The 21,055-nt window shown below is 48.4% G+C and overlaps 4 protein-coding genes and 2 long non-coding RNA genes across 6 annotated transcripts; 3 read left to right on the top strand and 3 right to left on the bottom strand.

The window, feature by feature from the left end:
- Positions 1-3,724: 3,724 nt before the first annotated feature.
- On the bottom strand, positions 3,725-6,898 carry LOC135376805 (uncharacterized). The gene is made up of 5 exons (XM_064609270.1): positions 6,889-6,898; positions 6,163-6,424; positions 4,328-4,685; positions 3,762-3,944; positions 3,725-3,730 (listed from the first exon to the last, which is right to left on the bottom strand). The coding sequence occupies exons 1-5, from the start codon at positions 6,896-6,898 to the stop codon at positions 3,725-3,727; spliced, it is 819 nt and encodes a 272-aa protein (XP_064465340.1).
- Positions 6,899-11,488: 4,590 nt separating this feature from the next.
- Positions 11,489-11,850, top strand: LOC135376802 (uncharacterized). The gene is made up of 3 exons (XR_010417863.1): positions 11,489-11,537; positions 11,600-11,725; positions 11,788-11,850. It is a non-coding gene; the product is annotated as an uncharacterized LOC135376802 (long non-coding RNA).
- Positions 11,851-11,905: 55 nt separating this feature from the next.
- Positions 11,906-12,771, top strand: LOC135376804 (uncharacterized; the record flags this gene model as incomplete). Its single annotated transcript, XM_064609269.1, has 4 exons — positions 11,906-11,947; positions 12,023-12,186; positions 12,270-12,478; positions 12,572-12,771. Coding segments are annotated over exons 2-4 (561 nt in total), but the record flags the coding sequence as incomplete, so codon positions are not given.
- Positions 12,772-12,773: 2 nt separating this feature from the next.
- On the top strand, positions 12,774-13,557 carry LOC135376801 (uncharacterized). Its single transcript, XR_010417862.1, has 3 exons — positions 12,774-12,908; positions 12,962-13,062; positions 13,156-13,557. It is a non-coding gene; the product is annotated as an uncharacterized LOC135376801 (long non-coding RNA).
- Positions 13,071-15,009, bottom strand: LOC135376799 (transcription factor Adf-1-like). Its single transcript, XM_064609267.1, has 7 exons — positions 14,415-15,009; positions 14,129-14,297; positions 14,024-14,062; positions 13,786-13,878; positions 13,588-13,635; positions 13,404-13,517; positions 13,071-13,330 (listed from the first exon to the last, which is right to left on the bottom strand). Exons 1-7 carry the CDS (start codon positions 14,551-14,553, stop codon positions 13,087-13,089), a joined length of 846 nt encoding a protein of 281 aa, XP_064465337.1. The 5' UTR covers positions 14,554-15,009; the 3' UTR covers positions 13,071-13,086.
- Positions 15,010-20,142: 5,133 nt separating this feature from the next.
- On the bottom strand, positions 20,143-20,709 carry LOC135376803 (uncharacterized). Its single transcript, XM_064609268.1, has one exon. It carries the CDS (start codon positions 20,707-20,709, stop codon positions 20,143-20,145), a length of 567 nt encoding a protein of 188 aa, XP_064465338.1.
- Between the last annotated feature and the right edge of the window lie 346 nt (positions 20,710-21,055).

Raw genomic sequence — 21,055 nt, 5'->3', positions numbered from 1 at the left:
GTTGTTTCCCTTGTACACTCCTCTTCTTTTACGTATAGGGCAGTGTTCCCTGTCTTTTCCCTCGAAGCGGGCATGTGTGTGTTTGGATTCCTGTACCCTGCCAGCTGACCGCTCCTGCCCCCCCCCCCGACTTACTCGAGATACCAAGAAACACAATCACACCCTGCACAAACATACAAGTGGCTTCGGGAAATTCAGCCGAACACGTGTCGCACAGCTTATTCGTTGAACTGCATTCCCAGGAAACAACACAATTAACGAAAAATAATACATCACAACGTGACACCAGTGATCTATGTTGTGTTCGTCGTATGATTATGAAACGTCGTATGAAACATGATAATATTTCTCGTCCCGCTAGCTACCCACAGGGACAGGCACAGGACGTTTCTGAATGACTCTTCAGGGACTGTCCTTGAGTGTCACCCTCAGGACGTTCTGGGGATACACGTCGAAGGACGAGGACGCGATGGGACTGTGGGCACATCGTGAGTATCGTGTGTGTTCTTGGGGTAGCGACTTCCCAGGGCGCGTCCATCTGAAGGGACAGATCAACCTCTCTCTCTCTCACTCATCCCCCTTTCACTCTTACATTTTTTCTCATTCATACACACAATCATACGACGGCATCTATGTTCCCGACTGCCATGGTGCTCATCATGATGACTACACGTAATCTGCTTCTTTTGTGTTAGACCCAGTGTTATGCGCACAAGATGCAGTTTTGTCGCCGTACATGGCGAGCAATGCGGAGAAGCGGACAGAGGTGAAAAGGGTGTTGCCAAAAGAATCCAGTCATCGAATGGACGTGGCGGTGGAGGCTGTCTTGACATTCTCCGTTGGTGCCTTCTTTGCCTCAGCTTTATTGTTACCTTCAGGATGCAGCTACCTGTCTGCGGTTGAGGAGACCCTCGAGAGCTACCCGGCGTTTAGACTTGTTCGTATTTGGAGTACTGTATTTAAAATACTGTATTGAAATACAATTTGCGATATTTTGGTACTCGACTCGATACTTTTTGTTTTGTGTATTTGTACTCTATTTAAAATACATTTTATGATATTTTCTACTCAATACTCTAATTACATATTTGGATCTCCCACTCAAACTTTCTGTGTCTCGTCTTTCCGTTATCTTGCTTGTTCAGTGAAAATTTCCTGAGTCCCTCGGACTTTACTGGACCCGGATACTGACTCCAAACAAGGACATTGGCCCTTCTTGGAAGCCTCAATTTAGAGATCTTGCCCCATGTGTACCATTCTTTGGCCAGTGAGGGTTCTATCATGTGTGCCCTGACTCGGTGACTCCGAATTCTGACCTCGCCGAGCAGGGACCTGCTAGAAGTTTGCTTTGTTCTGGGTCACATATACTTAATGGAATTATGTGGTATCTCTTTGGGGGGGGGGGGGGGGGGCGGCGTCCCCCCAGACTCTCCCCAATTTGTAAATCATTTGTAAATCACCTCACTAAAGTGAGGTGATTTAGCCCATTTCAACGACCTTTCGCAAGACAGCAAGTTTCGAATTCGTTAGGCTTAGCATTTCTGTGTTTCTCCTGCGCTAAAAGTGAATCAGATGGGGTTGTTGAAATGCATATAAAAAAACTTCTAGTCCACAGAACTTTATAATTCTTACATTTTTAGATTCAGTATACGATCGTCTTCCACTTCTATGAAATATTTACCTTCCTAACCCTTTGACTAATTTTTAAAAACGAGTCGTCCCGATACGGAACTGCACCCCCTTCACGCAACCCTCCCCGAAGTCGCTGTGTTGTCCTATTCTAATGCACGGAAGCCGACGGCTTTGTCGCTCTGCTTATTTTTTACGCCAAGTGTAGCTTCCACAATTTTTCTGTAGCTTTCGCACGCATAAATGCGCCATCGTGCTCCACCAGAAGTTCGCCAGTTGAATGACAACGAGTTAGGTGTGCAAATGCCACTAAGGTTCATCTGCGTACACGCGGTATTTTTCTTTTTTTGGCTACACCGCTGCAGAGGCTGACTATATGCACACGCTTGAGCAGTTACGAGGTACCACTATTTGATAGAAACGCAGGTAGTCAACAGACAAGAAACTGCATGTTCATCATTGTATGGCAGAGTCAGCGCGTTGCTAACACCGCAAGTCAGTCTTGTCGGCCGATGATCCGAACGCAAGGCCCCAGAACACATAGCAGAGCAGACAGCTTTTAGGAACCGTATTTTAAAGTTGCAACAGTGGAGTAATTTGGGCTCAATTTGACGGGTACAAAGTACTTTCTGGAAAGAGAAAGTGAAAGAGAAAGAAATGATATTGCCTCACAATTACGTTCCTGAGTCAAGTCTTCTGCTATTTGATAGATTTCGCGCGATTCCTCAATAAAATATCGAAATCGATCAGTTGCATGGCGTCGGTAAAGACCAACATAAATAGAGTCGTAGTTACTTTCTATTTACGCTTATTTTTATTAGAGCACACCCCTATTCAATGACGGCAACACAGCAATGACAGGAGGCAACAGTATCGAAGTATTTATTCGCGTAGAGTTTGGTCTTCGTTATGCAATAAAAGAGAACTCCTATATTCATCCGTCAACATCCGCTGAAATGACAGCCTCGCTTGCTCTGCATCTCATGGGCGGCACCATTTTCTGTCCGGGCACACAGCTAAAGCTACGAGCGAAGCGTTCGATGTTAGCAAATGGCCCATTCACAGCTGAGCTCGATTCCCCGCATTGTGTCGAGGCCCAGAGCACGAAGTACAACTGCGTGTTGGTGTATCCTCTGCACAATTTCACTCCCGGTCCGATCTCCTCTTGAAGTCGGCGTTTGTAGAGCTCGTACAATGACGGATGCGCGAACAACCGCAGAGCAATCTCGCTACTCAGCTCACGATCCACATCCAGTTGACCCTTCAAGCACACAGCAGTGTCTTGCACAGGAGAACGGTCGAGCCAAAGGGATGTCGCCTGGAACATCGCGCCAAGTATAGGACCGCCGAGCAAAGGAACAAAGACGGGCTCGATGGTAGATGTCACGTTCAACATGTTGCCCAGCAATGCTGGCGGAATCAACAAGCTGTGGGCTTCTGGTGAATACACCACCTGCGTGTGATAACAGCCCGGTTATTCGTATTCACGTCTCAACGAAAACAACGAAAACCGACCCAGAAGAAAATAACGATTGAGGTTTTATGGTGCACAAGCAGCTAGCGACCTGGAATGTGAGTACAAAAACTGGAGTAAGTGAGTTTTTCTATTCTATAAAAACAGATTCACCACATGAAGCCGTCAAGAACCATCATTACACATAATTACGCAGTAATCACCTTATTATTACGGAGGCCACTCGCTATATTTAGCCTGAATGCAAAGTACAATTAGAAACCTACTTCAGGGAGGGCAACCCGTTACTTCTCCATGGTTACATATAGCTATCGAACGCTACGCTTATAAGGTACTCTTCCAAAGCACTACTCGACAAGTAAGTAAAAGGGGCAAATAAAGGATAGAAAAATCACCACATACATGCAATAAAAGTTGTCATCCGCGGAAATCACGTGCCTGACGAGAAATCTAGTATTGAAAGTAGCATTCAGAGGAAACCGGAAAACATGGGACACTTCAAGAAGACGTAGCACCAATTTTTTTATGATTTTAGTTTTGAATTCTCGATGATTCCTTTCCCCGAGGCAGCATCAGGACGTCTTACCTGTGAAGAGAACAAGGACGACTCCGTGGCTTTACTTATCCCTGGAGATCCCAGAAGCTGGTATTCGAGGACGTCTACTCTGCGCACAACTGACTGTCCCAGCAATGTAGCCATCATGTTTCTAGATGCCTGCTTAACCTCCCACACGACGTGGCCAACGGTACCTCTGGGATCATCAAACATATCCGTAAGGACCGCGGAGGCAGCCTTCTCAGTTGCCGTCCGGAAGTTGTCCTCCAGGATGCGGAGGCAGACCTGAAGGCGAGGAAATGGGGTGGCACGAAACACGTGCTTCATCAAGACGTCGTGTCACATAGAACAGAGAGATATGTAGGGAGAGTAAAGTGTGTCTGCACTTACACACACAGTATAGCATCGCTAGCCCCGTGGACACTTGAGACGCCTACCGAAAGAGTTTCGTGGGACCTCCCCAAGAGACCACGTTTTGCAACAACCGCGCGTGCGTCGTTAGTTATGCTGTAGTCAAGGCTGAGATGTTTTGTCTTTTATGTGACGAATCAATCTGCGCTTTGCGGTGTACCACGCGATGGGCATATTACGCTTATAATTGCCTGGTAGAATATCGGATAGCAATGGCATTAGCAACGAAACCCATAGCTCACTTTGAAGGTCCTCACCTCCTCACCCAGAAATGGTGTGAAATAGAATAGAATCCACAAGGCACTGTAGGAGAACTCCCCAGACTGAGCCTCGCCCGATGCTCCCACGTGGCACTGTGCAACGTGTTTAACTCGGCGAGCCGCACTGTACATCCATCCGGTTCCAGCCATATGGAGCTGCCGTGGGAGATCTGTGGGAGGTCGATTGAGGGCATCCCGCAACCCGGGACTCAGAGAGTGGATCAACATCCACAGGAGGTCATCAGAGACGTTGCCGCCCTCTTTCAGGAACGGAGCTGCGTACCAGGGGACTTTGGATGCCAGCGTACAAGGCTCGTCATCTTTAATCCGCCACAGATCACGTGGCATTATGTCCCTGAGCGGACAGAAACAATCTATAACCATGGCACTAGGAGCTGAATCATGTATATTATTCTGTGCTAGCGCCACGAAGCAACTGGGGCTATGTGACGCGTACAGACGTGCACAGATGGAGAGACGACACCCGGAACGAATTGGGAACAGGGGGAACTAGTGTGCGAGGATATGAAATAAGGATATGCTACGACAGCAATAATAACCACCGCTTTGCCAGTGTTGTCACATACGTGTTTCTCGGAGCTAACACCCAGCTTTGTCAGTATCAACTATAACGGCAAAATGCGGTAATTTGCAGGCTGAACGCGCGTAATGATGACCTATTGAGGCAGCCTGTTGTTCTGTGGTTCAACATGCACATACTCAAACGGACGGGAGCAGTGAGGGATATTTTTTATTTTCTTGTTGAATGCACTCATGACAGCCTCCTATAAACATCTACCAAAGAAACGTCATGATGACGTTCGTAGGCACACCGAAGCCAAAACAGATCGGAAGGGGACAGCTGGGTTCCAGGGGGTTCCTCCTATTGGAAGAAAAGTAGGACCGAAGGTCGCGTCCTTTTCAGAGACCATCGTAATCCCCTCAAGACCGTGGCTTTCGGGCGCGACCTTGTTCGCCACTACCTTTGAACATAGCTCAACTCTACCAAACTCGTGGCGCTGTCGAACATTATGAAGTCATGTGTTTACAAACAGGTAGAGGGCTATTGGTCTCTTAACAAGTGTCTACGCATACGCTGACGACGAATGTCGAAAAATTGAACTGGGCTGACGAGGACCCTTCCTTGGACGGCTCATCAATCGCAGCTAAACTAAAAGGACGTCCCTGCGCGCATGTGTTCTCCTTCTGGAGAATCATCCCTCCCGCCAGGTATTGTACTTGCACGTCACATTGCCTTGGCTGCAGTACTTCCAACTAAAGCTGCTTTGGTAGTCGGGGACTAGATAACCGCCAAAGAGCTCGGAAGCTCAAAACGAAACCGAAACTTCTGAAGGTTCCCTCTGCTGCTTCTTGTACCATGCTGGACGTCACCGGTAGTCTCGTGTGGGCCAGCAGCTGCTTTTCGGGCACGCGCTGTCCGACTTCCCCGTGCCATGTTGACGAACAGCCATCTGTTTCATCGATTTCGTTCTAAAATATTCGCCACACGTAAAAGCAAAACCTACAGAAAGCCGTACCGGTGGCGTGAAGTCCAGCGTTAATGAACTGCTTTCCCGGTGCGCCTAATCACTCAAAGGAAAATATTCGTTTTGTAACTATATGTGCCGCCAATGGGAGGGGGGGGGGTGATAAATTGTATTCACTGAATTATCATACGGAACTGATCGATGTCGTATTGTTACCTCAACACCTTTTTTGATGAGGACCCTCCTTTTAAAAATCGTTTGCCACGTGCGATTTCTGTGGTTCCGTCTTAGGAGTGTATACTCCAAAAAGACAGCATAAAAAGATGGGCGTTTTTGTGTTCTCACCTGGCTTGCATGCAATTATTAAAGACCGACGCATGCAGTCCTTCTTCGTAGTGTGCAGCACTCCTAAGGATGACATCTCCGGTCGCCTGCATGAACTTGACAACTCCTCGTGTCATCAGATCCACGTCGACGCCATCGCACGCGTGAGAGTAGAAATCTTGACAAGGTTCGACTTTTCTGGGTATGCTTCGCAAGTATTGCTGCAGCCACTGACAGCCAGGACTGTCGCACTCCACAACGGCAGGCAGCGTCTGCTTCGAAGCTACGAGAACGAAAGCAACATTACACGGATTATAATCTATATGGTCATGTTTGGAGGTGCAAGATGAAACGGGAGGGAATATTGTGGAGACGTCCGGAGTTCACCCCCCCCCCGGGGTACCGAACACTGTTAAAAATGAACTTCATCACGTGGCACGCTCTAAGCCAACCAGCATCGCGAATGACAACGTTCTCGCCCCTAATTTGTTGAAAACAGGAGGCGGAGCCTATTTTGTGCCATTATGCACGGCACAAAATAGGCTCCGCCTCCCGTTTTTAACAAAAATCAAAGACGGGAACGTTGTCATTCGGGATGATGGTTGGCTTAGAGCGTGCTACGTGGTGAAGTTCATTTTTAAGAGTGTAGGCATCGTCCAGCAGAATGTATGGGGAGTGTGTGTCTATGAGTGTTGGAGTTCGCAGGGCTACATCCCTAATGAGCCCCATCGTGGATGCCAGCTTTACGTGCATTCATTTTTCACTGAATCGTCTTTCACACTGCAAATCGTCATTCGACATCGTCGCATGTCACTCTAGCGTACAATGATGAGCGTTATAGGGTCCGATTTTCTTCGGTCACATCCAATTTGCCTACGAAGCATTTAAGAGGCCATACCAGTCGGGGAGCAACTCCGATTCACGATTTTCCTGTTTCTAGATGGCGCCACTCTCGCCGTCCTTATAACACCGTTCGCCTCCGACTCCCGAAATAATCCCCATTGTGCATGGTTGACCGCGCGAGTTTAAGGCGGCGCACGACCTCTGCGTTGTTTGTCGAGTGGTAAAGTGTCGAACTTTGCCACGAAAGGTCCGCAGTTCTATTCGAGACATTCACGTCTTTTTGCTTGTCTTCTATTGCTACATGAGTACTTTATTTTAATATTTTTGGTCTTATATATTTATGCTACAATTATTGTTTTCACAAGTCACTACCACCTGTACTGACTGATTGTGGAATGTTTAGTTGCTCTTCGTATTGTTTTACTAGTGCATACTTACTGTATGCCGAGTTGCCGACGTACAAGCGTGATCGGATAGTACGGATGCCGGTATCTCGGAGGCTCTCAATTGGATCTACCAGCGGCTATAAATTAGGCTATAAACATTGCCTACACACAGCGCTTACAATGCCAGTCTGGAGAATCTAGTGCTCGAAACGGTATTCCTTTTTTTTTGTGTTTTTTTTTGCGCTCGCTTACATAATATTAATAATAATTTTACTCAAGAAAGCAAACTACAAATATAATAAAACAGGCCCGTCTAAGCCGTAAGGCTTGTGGCACTCGCCCTGAAGCAGCCAGCGGCATACAGTTTGACAGTATATGAACATATAAAGGTACTACATCCTATGAGAAAGTTGCCGTAGCGCTTTTTTTTAATTTGTACTTCGATTCCAAAGAAAAACTGTCGAAGGGGAGCTCATTAAAGTTACGAGGTACATAGCATTGCCTGCGACAAAGTCCATATTTTGTGTGTGAGAAATGCACAACAAAGTTAACCCGCCTGCGTCTAGAAGGGCAGCATTCGCTAACCGGGGTCCTATATGAGGGGTCCCAAAAATGTTTTTACAACATGCAATTTACCATGATAATAACACTATTATACATGCAAAAATGACATCTTGATATGTATATTTACGGTACGTAAGCATTATCAAATATCTGAATTCATTTACAAGGCGTTGGTGCAAAAGACTTTACAAAATTTCCGTCGTAGAACAGACTTCTTATTATTACCCGAAAACTTCAGTAACATATTTGAAAGGCTCCTTTCCTCCATGTTCTCCCTTCTTTTACTTTTACCTTACACCCGCTCAGAAAAATGATGTCAGTCGACAACCCCAGTGACAGGGCACCCCTTTTCTTCTGGTGTACCAGGTTGCAAAACCGTAGAAAGGTGGTGAAGGGCGATAAAGGCTTCGGGTCGACACACGGAAACCAACCAAAAAAGATATGGGAAGGTCGAGCGGCAAGGCCTCGCAGCGGGAGTCGCGATATTCCCTACATATTCTCTTTCTTTTCTTTTTTTTCCTGAACGCCAAGAGGAACGGTTCGACAAAAAATAAAAGGACATATTGGAGAAAAATAATAACTATGGTCACCTGACAATATAACAGGTTCTTGTTTGAGTGTGGCCAAAAAGTACAGTTCGGCCTCCTTATTATATGGAACAGGATAATATATGCATTCCTTTCTTTTTTTAGAAGAATTTCTGAAGCGTAAATTTTTACTCCAGATTTCGTTGTGTTGAATGCTGAGGTCTCAGTTAATTCAATCTGAACTTGAAAACGTGAAATTCGGTCACGAAAAACACGGCGCAAATTACGACGCCTGATTTCAGGAAGGGCACACAACTGCAATGTACGGGAGAGCTTTCGACGCAGTCGTCATGATGTTATTAAACACGTGATAAGCCGCGTACATTGGGAGTTGGGGGCACAAGTTTGGCACGACAGGAGGACAGGCGATCAAGCAGCACATCTACTCCCAGGTTCTCATGTAACTGAATACGCTCTGCAAGTAACCGAGCGTTCTGCGCATATCTCTTCTCCCGGTTACTCCACTCGGGAAACCCCATTGACTACGGCGGCGTCCTCCTTCTTCCCTCTCACTGCCTCCTCTCATGCGCAGAGAAGCACTTGCACAGCGTATTCGGTCGGTTGCTTACCGATACACCTTTCCCACCGCAGGAGTAACACGACAGAAACCCAGTTTCCTATAATATAGACCAGGGGTCGGGAACCTCTACAGTTTCAGGGGCCATATTTCGCCCCCCCCCCCTCGTCGAGTTTTTTCCAGTGGCCGCAGATGAGATTCGAACCCATTCTAAAATAAATCTAAATTAGCCTGCCGAAATTGTTAATCGCTGTTGAATCGCTGACCATTCCACAAGTGCAACTAATACTGTGAGCTTGCTTGTTGCGCTCACAAAGTTATGGTTTAGAGAATATGACGAACACCTTTCGTCAATTGTAAGCGCGGGAAAGGCAACGCAGAGAGCGCACTTTTGCTTAGGAATTCGCCCAGCTAAACACTTGGATTTTCGTCGTGCGCTGGTTCCCGACCCCTGATATAGACTAAGCGATCACAATCTGCACCTAATGAGGGACCTCTATAATGTGCACATAGTTTACATTATGACATCTTGAAGTATAGCAGGATTTACTCATCGCCAACTGACTTCCAAGTACAAAGCTGAATACGAGCAAGCTTTCGTTTGTCCCATCCTACAGTTGGCAATACGAAGCTGAATACTGGACTTCCCCGTACTCGGGGCACTATCAGTGACGTCTAAGCGTCCAGAAAGAAGTGGCGGAACCACGGAAACAATCCTCCCACACACGCACACTCACACCAAAAAGAAAATCTCAGTTTATACAGGGTGTGTGCAGATAAAGTAGCCCCACATTTTAGCGCGTTCCCTGCATACCGTATACGAAACTCAGGCGGTGCACGGCAGAGCGTTTACGGGATGAAAATCGAGAAGGAAATCGTGGTAACCAAACCCTGCGCATTAAAATGTTGAGCAACGCTCACTTAGCTCCGCGTATTTCCAATGGGACGTGGCAGTATAGCACAGTTATTGCTGCGCCCTACCGCTGGGATGCCGCCTGTGCAGAAACGAAGCGGGATCAAATACGAGTTGCGCGGTATCTACAGGGTCATTCTAGCAAACGTTGCACATTTCGATCGTACTATAAAAATAGAAGACTGGGTTTGGCCCATACAAAACTTTGTTGACTGATAGCCACTTGTCTGAAGTTTCATTCATTCGTTTTTTTTTTGTAAGTGCTATGGTCATGTAGAAAGAAAATTAAAAATCAAGCAAAATCTCGCCCTATGCGTTGTCAATGACCACACAAACACCGCCATTTTTCGTGTATCTGCTTCACATTTATATGACTTCACACAGGTGGCGCTGCCTACAACGATGTCGCATGCCGATTCTGATGTTATGCATCAATCCTCTTGGTCCAGTCTTGTTCTCTATACTGGTGCCACCTGTGTGTGGTGCAATGAAAATGAAGCGCACACGAGAGAAAATGGCGACTTGTGAGTGACATAGGCCATAGAAAATACATAGAGTGAAATTTTTCTAGATCTTTAATTTTTCTTCTACAGGACCATAACGTTCACAAAAAATTTTAACAAAACTTCAAACAAATGCCTACCAGTCTGCAAAGTTTCAGGTTGAATAAACCACGGCATTTATTTTTACGATGCAATCGAAATGTGTAACGCTTGCTAGACAAACCCTGTAGACGCAACTGTGCCGTGACCGTCACATTGACATCTGCATACAAGCGGGATGAACACGGAGCAACGTTTCCATGGATAAGTTCCAGTTTGGTTACTGCTATTTTTGGTTCTTTTTCGTGGCATAAATGCGCAATCTGGCACCACCGGTTCACCGTAAGTTCATGCGGTAAGCGGGGAACACCATACGTGCATAAATGTGGGGCTGCTTTATCTGCACCCACCCTGTGCATGAGATTTCCTTCTCTCCCCTCTCCGACCATCCCGTCCCGTCCCCAAACTCATGGTCTGGATCCGCCCTGCCACAAAGAGACGTCATATTTGGTGACATTTAAAGAGCCTAAGAGACGCGTATTTATGAAGGGTGGCTCAGCAGGCTGCTCGCCGTGAAGGCCGCGGACGTGTTCAAAATATTCCGTTTGACTCTTGACCATCACTTTCGGTTTGACGTCAAGTAGATATAAAGGAGCAGGACGTTTAAAGGCTAGTTCCCACTACCGGGCTTGCGTCCGTACAACGGAGAACGGCCGACGGAATCTCCGAGAATTGCAGGAGAGTGTCCACACTTGCGGGCGCCGTTTCTCGTGACGTATCGAAGAGAACGAGACCCGCGATACTCCAACTGCGCGACGGCGTCTCTCCTGTTTGTTTCGTAAACATGGACGACAACGATGTGCTCGCTACAATTGAGGTGCTTTTGTTAACGGTGTCTCTCATCTTGAGGAAAAGGCGATCGCAAACGAATCAGAGTTCGCGACGCTACTGGGTACGACCCGTCTTACGCTATCGCGATGTGGAAGGACAGGCGTCAGCGTTGTTGCCGAGACTTCGCTCAAGAGACGTGTCTTGGTTCAGGGAGTAAGTAACAAACTAACGTTGTAGCTATCAAACGCCAACTGCATATAGCATTTTTACTTCAGTTTCATTCGAATGCCGCCACGGACATTCGATACTCTTCTTGGGCTGGTGCAAACGACAATCACGAGGGCCGACACATCGTTTCGAAAAGCTATCCCCGCGAGTGACCGCTTGGCGCTGACACTTAGGTTTGTACAAGGTTACAAATGATAATTATGCGTAATTCCTCATATGGCACATTAATCCTCAGGTTCCTAGCGGAAGGCAGTTCCGTGCGAGGCACGTCCTTCAACTTTTTGGTGGGCAGATCCACCGCCAGCAAAATCATCTCCGACACATGCGAGGCCATATGGGAGTGCTTAGCACAACAGTATCTGCGGTTGCCGTCTACGTCCGAGGAGTGGAAAGAGGTAATCTGCACAGTCATAAAGCTTAGTTGTGGCTGGATGGTATATATTTCCCGTGTGTTGTGGTGGTTGTTTCAGATTGCTAGAGATATGGAGGCGAAATGGAATTTCCCAAACTGCCTCGGCAGCATTGATGGGAAACACGTGACGATCCAGTGCCCCCCTAAATCAGGCTCCACTTATTTCAACTACAAGAAAAGTTTCAGCATTGTGTTACTTGCTGTTTGTGATGGTGGCTATAGGTGAGTCCCCATCCTGAGTTTCTGTTTTTGTATCTAGAACAACATTGTCAGATTTGAAAAGCTGCATACATTTTTCCTTTCAGATTCACATATGTTGACATAGGCCACATGGGAAGTGAAAGTGATGGCGGTATATTTGCAAGGTCGCAACTGAAGGAAATTTTGGAGAACAGCACACATGGCATTCCATCTGCACGGCCAGTTGGTTCTGCTGGCACCATGTCATACTTCATCGTGGGAGACGAGGCATTTCCCTTGAAGCCATACATGATGCGTCCATATCCAAAAAGAGGTGCAGAGTTGAAAATTCCTACCCTTATTTTTTACTGCAGCAACAGTTTTAAACATTTGAACATGCATTGATTCCCCTCATTTTTGCATGCAGGAATGCTGCAGTACCGCCATAAGGCCTTCAATTACCGCCTAAGTCGTGCACGTCGTTTAATCGAAAATTCTTTTGGTATCTTAGCAGCACGCTGGCGTATTCTCAGGCGTCCATTCCAGGCCTCAGTGAAAAATGCAAACAGAATCGTACAAGCATGTGTTGCGTTGCATAACTTTTTGCTGAAAGAGTCGCCAATATCTGCTGCTGCATACAACCCGCCAGGGTACACGGACATGGAGGACCTTGAAGGAAATGTCATCGAAGGAGCTTGGCGAGCAGAAGCGGGGTCACTCCCAGGAATGGAAGACAGAATGGGTGTCGGATGTAACCCAACAAGGTAGGCACGAAACACAGCTGAGAAATTGTACTATCTCTACATTATCTTAATAGGACGGCAGCAGCAATGCGAGAACAGCTCGCAAACTACTTCACTACAGATGGCAGAGTACCGTGGCAAGACAAGTACATCTTGAGGGCATAGGGGATACTGAGTAATATCACCAGTAATAATGTCTTTATTCACGTACATTTGTTGAGTACAACGACATTTCCGCTTCATAGAATGCTGTGTCTATTTTGTGCAGCACGTCAGTTCGCAGGTGCCGAGGCAGCTCCTTGAGCCTCCAACCAATGGCTATCCCGTGGCTTATGCAAATGTCGTCCCCTTTCTGGTGCAGACTATCCAACTTCGTTGCACAGACATCCAGCGTCTTCTGAATTGTGTCATCCATATCCATGTCACCAGTAGCCTTCTCTTTCCTGACAAGTGTTTCACATCTCGTGGAGTACACGACACCACTTTCTCTGCATCACATCATTCTCAGTGTGTTACCTTTGTGCATGTGCAGCTGCAGCAGTTCTTCTTCGCTTTTGTCCGCTTGCTGATACGGACTGACCACTGGCGTGCATCCCCTGATTGCAGTGCTCCTCGTGTGCATGACTAGAACTGAATATTATGCTAAAATATAAAAAGCTTTCAAGAAAACCATCAATGTCTTTGTTGTGTGTCAACTTACGGTTCATAATCATCAGCAGAGGTGCTGATGCTTGAACTCCCATTGTACCTGTGAAACACACATGGAAGACATCACAGATTTCATTTCGTGAACACATATATACATGTAGTAAACTAAAAGTTTGTCGTCTTATCGCTTGAACACGGCATGGCAAAGGGAAACCATAGCAAGTGCTGATAAAAAAGCAACACAGCTTACATCGACTCTAGCAGGTCCCTAGCTGTTTCCTGTGCAGTTGCACTTGGAGGAGAAGGTGGCCGGGAAGGCTGGCTACAGGAAACCCCAGTATTTCTGCAAGTGAACATAATGATACCAAGGTATTAACAGTGCAGGAACAATAATGCAGACAATGTGTCTTGCTGACTCACATTAAGCTGGCCAAGGCCGTGCTGTTTTATACGTAAATGTGCCTAACATTGCTAATAATAGTACATACCTGGGTGGCACCATTTCGGGGCGAACATTCGTAATATACCTGCGGCAAACTATAATTTCAGCAGAACAGATTTGGCTGAAAAATTGACTGTTTCCATGTACTTACGACCCCGATGGTAATGGCCCCAACATACTTGAAACAACCTCAAAATAAGGCCATTTCACTGCCGGCAGCGCAGCCGCCGCCATGCCACTACGGGATGCAGATGCTAGCTTGTTCCGTATCTTCACACAGTGATCTCGCGCGTTGCGCCACTTCTTTTCACATGTTGCTCCTGAAAAGAACGTATATCACATCGGAGTATCAAGTTTAATGGCTTGAGTCTTCAGCTGCTCCACGCGTTCCCCTGACATCACCGAATGTGAACAAAAACACGGAAACCACGACCTACCCGACATTCCGAATTCCTTGCCGATCATTTCCCACCTGGCTTCTTTCATCTGTGTATCCTTGAAGTTCGGCTCACTTTTGTCGTAGAGGTACCTGAAGTCTTTTATGCGTTCCAAAAGAAGCTCCATTTCGCGGTCCATAGCTACAGCAAGCGTGGAAAAACCACGTGCGCCGCGACATCAGACAACACGGAAACACGGTTTCGAGCGGAAGGGGAAACGGCGTCCTCCTCGCCTTTACTGTGATTGGTCAGTGACCTCCCGGCGGACAGTGTCAGTCGCGCAGGGACCGACTGCTTGCACGACGCCGGAAAGCGGCTGTCCGGTGGCACTCAAGTGCCGTTTCTGCCGTTGTGGGCGCCGTTCCGCACTCCCGCCCGGTAGTGGGAACGCACCTTAAAACGAGCAGTACGACGATAACCACGGAACCCATGCGGACGAAGTGCCGCTTCCGTCGCGAAGCTCCTGGGGAGTTTCTTCCGTAAAGGTGAGGGTACCTCCCGCACCTTGCGTACCCCACCTGGACATGGAGGACAAATTGGGCACTACGGATAATTCATCAATGCTTCCGCGGACGCACAGAGAGGCAAGCTTGGTTCTGTCTTCCTTTCTTCTTCGTCTTCACCCGAGCGTACCAAAGCTACCAGAATTACTTGATGGCTTCTTCTTTCTCGTGCCAATGATGGGGATAACTGTTCGCTCCAAAGGGGAACGATACGGTATTTGAATTGGAGCCCAGCTCGGGTCGACTTCTCCGAGCCCGACCAGGCCCGGGTTATGGTGGCCCGGCGTGGTCCTTCATGTTTTTTCGCGGAGCGGTCCGGCCTGTTGACTCAGCAGGTAGATCCTGACAATGCAAAGATGTTAAGAAGCAAGCGAGTCGGTGAAGTTGATGCGTAATGTAACATCCTAGTAGAGCCTACAGGCTTAGAAATGAACTTCACCGCATAGCACGCTACTAGCCAACCATAATCTCGAATGATATCATTATCCGCCCAGATTTGTTGAAAACTGGAGGCGTACGCCTTTTTTCTGACACTTATGCTGTTCATAATTGTCACAAAAAGGCGTACTCCTCCTGTTCTGAACAAATCAGGGCAGGTAACGATATCATTCGAGATTATGGTTGCCTAGGAGATTGAGCTCCAAAGGGAGTTTGATTTTTGTACGTTCCATACCCTGCGAACAATCCTGAAATTGCTTACTAGAACTTGATATGCCATTCACCTTGATCATGATCAAAGAGACGAGTCGCTGTAAGCCAGCGGCGACAGCACTCCACAGACCCAATTAATGACTGCTCACGGATGATATGTGCACGCAGCCCGGCTCTTATTGCCTGAAAAATAGCCATGGTCCAAACATCTGGGCCACCAAAGGCCAGCCGGCACCGTCGAATCCAAATTTGGACGTTGATTTCCGAAACCAGCAATGCTAATTGCTTCTGCTCTGCGCGTGCGACCGGCAACGGCCCCAGATACCTTACAGTGGCCCAGTCAGCTGCCTGGACTCCAAATATTTGTGCCACCTTACAACACAGTAAAACTGGAATATGGCATCGCAAAAGACAATGTTCTGCAGTCTCAGACACGCCACAACACGGACAACCGTCCGTGCGACATATCCGAAAACGGTGCAAACGTTCACGCAGTGGAAGGACACAATGGGCCAACTTCAACTGGGGACTATTGCCCCGTGCATCACGCCAGCCAGCAGGGATACGCCGCCCGGCGAATTTCTTTGGTACTGCTGGCCTCGCGGCAGCCGGTTGCATTTCCCTGTAGGCGGCGTAGAAATCACGGACGCTCCACAAGGAAATGTCTTCACCTGGCCATTGGACACGCGAGCGCCGCACAACAGCAACACTAGGACTAAAATAAGCAGGGAGTACTTCAACCCTGGGGCGGAGCTCGGAGCTCTCTAGGAACCAACTGGCAGCGAATCCTTGGAAATACTGCACTGACGCGCAGGCCGGGTACTCTGACGCACCCGAGAATACGCGATTGAAGCGCCAAACACTTTTCTGGCACAGCTGGTACTCCCTGGTAGTTAATCTCAACTGCCAGAAGGAGGAACTGTTTCCTATCGCGATGCGGGACGGGAGGCTGAAAGAGCGTTTGAATGACAGCCCACCGGACAATCCGAACAGGACTTCAACTTTGTGCCATAGCGTATCGGGCACAAGGCACTGATGAAACGCGTGTTCTGCAGTTTCGCGACAAGCACAGAATGGACAGAAAGGAGTGGCGACTCCGTACCGAGCCAGACGGTCCCGAAGCGGTAAAACGCCGTGTGCCAAGCGCCATTGCAGGCTAGCCCGACGTGCGTCGAACCAGCCCGCGGTGACAGGACGCCAAGCAACCTGCCGGGGCACACCAAGGCCCACAGCCACCGAAGGCATGGGAAGAAGCTCCAAGAGGGATTTGTACAGTCGCTTCACAGTCCACGTAGAAATGCGTTCACCAGGGTAGGACTCACGCAGGCGCCGCATGAAGGAGACATACTCCCTGAGGTGCGGTGCGACGAACTCAGATCGAGGCCTACTCAGCGAAACAGCTGAAAAAAACCTGACATCAGGACCCAGGAGGAACTGTAACAGATCATGGGCAGGGTGGCACGGCTCCATGGGCTCATCAAAAATACCGTGTATTGTCATCAAGCAGGAGAGATACCTATCAAAAATACCGAGTGTATTGTCATCAAGCAGGAGAGATACTTATCAAAAATACCGAGTGTATTGGCATCAAATGGAAGGCCGGCCACAGGGGCAGGCTTCCTGTAGCATCTCAAACAGACTCGAACAACATTCTGAATACCAACTCTCGCCCAGCGACTAAGGCTGTCCAGAGATTGCTATACGTGTCCGTTTCGCCATGCAACAGTCCATGACACTGGAAATCTGCAAGTGGGAGAACAACACATAGGTTAACATGGAACTTGCCATTGTCCACCCTGAAGAGGATGTCAGAGGTCATCCAGCGACGGTGAAACTCAACTGCTCCAATCACCGCACGCTCCCTGCCAAGAACTTTGCGAATACCGGCGTTAACTAGCCGAATCACCTCCTGCACACTGCGGCTCTGCTGCGCGTGCACTCATCGACAGCGTGAAATCCACACTTGGTAGTTGATTTCGACCACCAAGAGCACAATATGCCGCCTATCCCGCTGCGAGACAGGGAGGGGGTACAGACACCGAACTGTGCTCCACTGAACGTCCGTCAGGCTATAGAGGCCTGCTACACGATGCCACAGGGCACCTGGCAACAAACATAAACTGAAAGCATGTTCTGCTGACTCCCTGTACTCGCAGAAGGGACAGCCGGGTGACGTTATACCAAAACGGGAAAAACGCTCACGCAGCGGCAAGACGTCATGCGCAGGGCGCCACTGAAGACTGGCCCGACGGGCGTCCAGCCAGCCAGCAGTGGTCGTACGCCACGCTATGTGGCGCTGAATACGCGTCGAGTTCGGGGGTGGCCGATTAAGCGCAAGAAGTGCCATGTAAAGGCGCCGCACAGGCCATGATGTTATGTCACCATCAGGGAAAGAAGCTCGCAGGCTGCGCATTGCCACAACGTAAGCCTTCAGGTGGGGAGCCACGCACTCTGAGCGCGGGCGAGTGTGTGTCAGCTGAGAAAAAAAACGAATGTCGGGTCCTAACAGAAAAGTTAGTAGACACTGAGCAGGATGCCGCTGCTCTAGGAGACACTGAAAGATCGTCGAGGCTAACGGTTATTCATTCCATGTGGGTCACACACGGACCAAAGAAGTGATAAGCCGCTTTAACGATTTCGTCAGCATGCAGCTTCAACGGTGTGCAGGGTAAGCTCTCTCTCACACAGCGCCCCCTACGCCCAAATAAAGAGAAACGGTGGCTTGTAGGAAAGTGTCGGAAAGCGGCCCTATTCCGAGCCGCTGTCGAGCGCTAGCGACGGTGTCGATAGAGGAGTAGCGGCAGAAGGCGATAACGAGCGTCGGGTGCGATACCTGCCACTTTTCGGCTGCGTTCCGATACCCCGGTTAGTCGACTGCCTAGTGGTCTAACCGGAAGTGCCGCCATATTAAGTTTCGTTCCAAATCTCGCCAAGTCCGCTATTCAGTCGGCTACCGCCTACTGCGCAACGATGCAGTCTAGTTATACGCCTGACCATCTGACAGCCAGGATGGGGACGCGTTGACGGTACCAGCGTGCCCGCTGTTTTTGCTGGCTTTAAATGTAAGTTGCACATAGTGGTATGTTTTTTAAAACTGCATAGGGAGTTGAAACACATGTATAGTTGTGAAGGTGACAGTTTACGCACGTTGTCCTACAAACTTAGCGCATTAGAGTCCCACGTGGCTGTGTTTACGTGCAACACGTGTTAAGTTTTCGCGGACGCACGCACGCTTTTTCTTTGCAATGTTATCGCCGATTTTCTTTTTTTTTTTGTCGTGTTGCTTAGCTGGGTGTGTATCCATGACAATTTGCTGTTACAGCTGTATGCATGCGCCCTATATCGAAGGCTACTGCCGCCTTCTTCAGTGAACTAATAGTGGGCCACCGCCTCAAACTTATTTCCTTAGCAGTCACAGACGAAAACACGCGAACCTTCATTAAAAAGCGCCATGAACTGCGACTTTTGTTCACCGGGAAGCGGAACGCGGCCAGGACAGCATGGGAGTGAGTACTATAATCACCGTGTGTGTGCAGAGCGGTGACCTTCTGACCTTTTCTGTGATTAGGCGCGTTATAAAGGAGCTAGGCATGACAGGCGCCACACCTGAGCAGTGCAGCAAAAAGTGGCAGAATCTTTTACAGACGTACGAGGTATGCCTTCTCTCCCTGCCATTCCCAGCAACACTGTTAAACTTCATTATTCACTAAAACTGAATTGCTATGCTTTCCAGAAGCTCAAAGATCCCCCAACAGGAGCAGGCAGCGAGGACAGGGAGGAGACATGGCCCCATTACTCATTGTTAGACAGTATAATGAGTGATAGGGCCATAATCAGTCCCCCATGCCTCGTGGCCTCGGGAGGAGCAACAGGCCCTGGCACTGCGTCCGTCTCCAGCAGCCCTACCCCGGACACTGGGAGCCTTAGAACAGACGAGCCATCTGACGCCCAGGAAGAGCACGAAAGGCGACCAAAACGAGCGACGATCCGCCTGCGACATGGAGGCTGTACTCATTGAGGAAATGCAAAAGCAGACCGGAATCATGGAAAGGTTCCTCACTATGATGTCAAACAAATTTATGTAGTCTGAGAGGGAAAATGAAGTTATCTATACAACTTGGTGGTAGTCGTGATCACTGTCAGATGTCAGCGGGCAGGACAAACGTGCGGCAAGTTCATTTCGCAGCCTTACTGCATCCCCTTCTCCCTCCACAGTGATAACTGTTACTCTGCCTTCCTTTTATTCCCCTTCGTCTTCAACAAGTTCTTTTGCACATGTATCTTCGGCTCGTATGCACACATTGTGAATGGCAGCACAAGCTTCAATGACGAGGGGCGCTTTTCGCGCTGACACCTCCAGGGCCTTTGTGAAAACCCATCTCCATCGTCCCTTCATGAGCCCGAATCCTCTCTCCGCAACGCAACGCGCTTTTGAGTGCAATGCATTGAACCTACATTCCACAGGTGTTCTGGGTTCCTTGAATGGTGTGATCAGCATAATTGGCGACGACAGGCCATGGGTATCCAGGGTCTCCCAACAGTGCAAGCCCAAGGGGAGGATAAAGGAAGTTCCTTTACAGAGGGCTGTTGCGTAGCACACGGGAGTCATGAACACTTCCAGGGTAGCCTGCAAATATGTCTAGAAATGTCCCTTCGTGATCGCAGACTGCCTGTAACTGCACAGAATAGAATCGTTTTCGGTTGATGTAGTCATCGTGGAGTGCTTCGGGTGCCAGTACTCTCACATGACATCCATCGATGGCACCAACAAACCGCATGAATCTGCTGCTCCCAGAGAGCGTGGCAAATCCATGTTGCATCTCGAGCCGCTTGTCCGCTGGTGGTGTGTAAATCATCAAGTGCACTTTCGCTGTTATCAGTTTCAGCACACGGTTTACTATGTTGAATGTTGTTGTCCGTGGCAAGTTGAAACAACATGCGACAATTCTGAAGGCAGATCCGCACCCAAGCCAAAAGAGAAAAGTCAGAAGTTCAATTTTCTGTGACCATCCATGGGTCTTCTCTGGTTGGTCTTTCCAAAGCACTTGCAGCAGCATCCTGAAACTTTCGCGGCTCATGCGAAAGTGGTGCTTGAAGTCCAGTCTTTCATTCGTGAGGTATTCGAGGAACATGTTCCTCATCTCGGGACTGCAGTAGATTCCCTCAACCTGGGATGAAGCAAGAATCAATGTTCGACTAATAATTACAATGAAAGGTCATGTACAGCTTGGGACAAAAATTCCTGAAACGCGGCAGTTTTGTGTTTAACTTCTCCCAGTCCTACCTGCGGCCTTAGAGGAACACTTGTTGCACAGAACCCTTGGGCTGATTGTTTCCGACCGTTCCGTTCAACGAGCATCACCAACCGCCGCCGAGACGGCCAGCACAAGTTCAATACAAAATTCTCGTGTTTCAGAAACCCCTCTCAGAGTTAATAAGACGGGGTTGTGCCTGCAAGCAAGGTCAAAGCCAGCCCAACGTAAATTG

The sequence above is a fragment of the Ornithodoros turicata genome, unplaced genomic scaffold (genome assembly GCF_037126465.1).
Source record: "Ornithodoros turicata isolate Travis unplaced genomic scaffold, ASM3712646v1 ctg00001306.1, whole genome shotgun sequence".
NCBI classification, from domain to species: domain Eukaryota; kingdom Metazoa; phylum Arthropoda; class Arachnida; order Ixodida; family Argasidae; genus Ornithodoros; species Ornithodoros turicata.
This window is presented reverse-complemented; position numbering and strand designations above follow the sequence as displayed.

Bases quoted from the DNA above. Each gene is read 5' to 3' on its own strand.
- LOC135376805 (XM_064609270.1), bottom strand. The intron at 4,686-6,162 runs GTGAGAACACAA...CTGTCCGCTCAG, and splicing joins AATAATTGCATGCAAGCCAG to GGACATAATGCCACGTGATC. The intron at 3,945-4,327 runs GTGAGGACCTTC...CCTCGCCTTCAG, and splicing joins CACCATTTCTGGGTGAGGAG to GTCTGCCTCCGCATCCTGGA.
- LOC135376799 (XM_064609267.1), bottom strand. From the start codon at position 14,553: ATGGACCGCGAAATGGAGCTTCTTTTGGAACGCATAAAAGACTTCAGG. The intron at 14,298-14,414 runs GTAGGTCGTGGT...CGTTCTTTTCAG, and splicing joins CAAGGAATTCGGAATGTCGG to GAGCAACATGTGAAAAGAAG. The intron at 13,518-13,587 runs GTAAGTTGACAC...CATAATATTCAG, and splicing joins TCTGCTGATGATTATGAACC to TTCTAGTCATGCACACGAGG.
- LOC135376803 (XM_064609268.1), bottom strand. From the start codon at position 20,709: ATGAGGAACATGTTCCTCGAATACCTCACGAATGAAAGACTGGACTTC.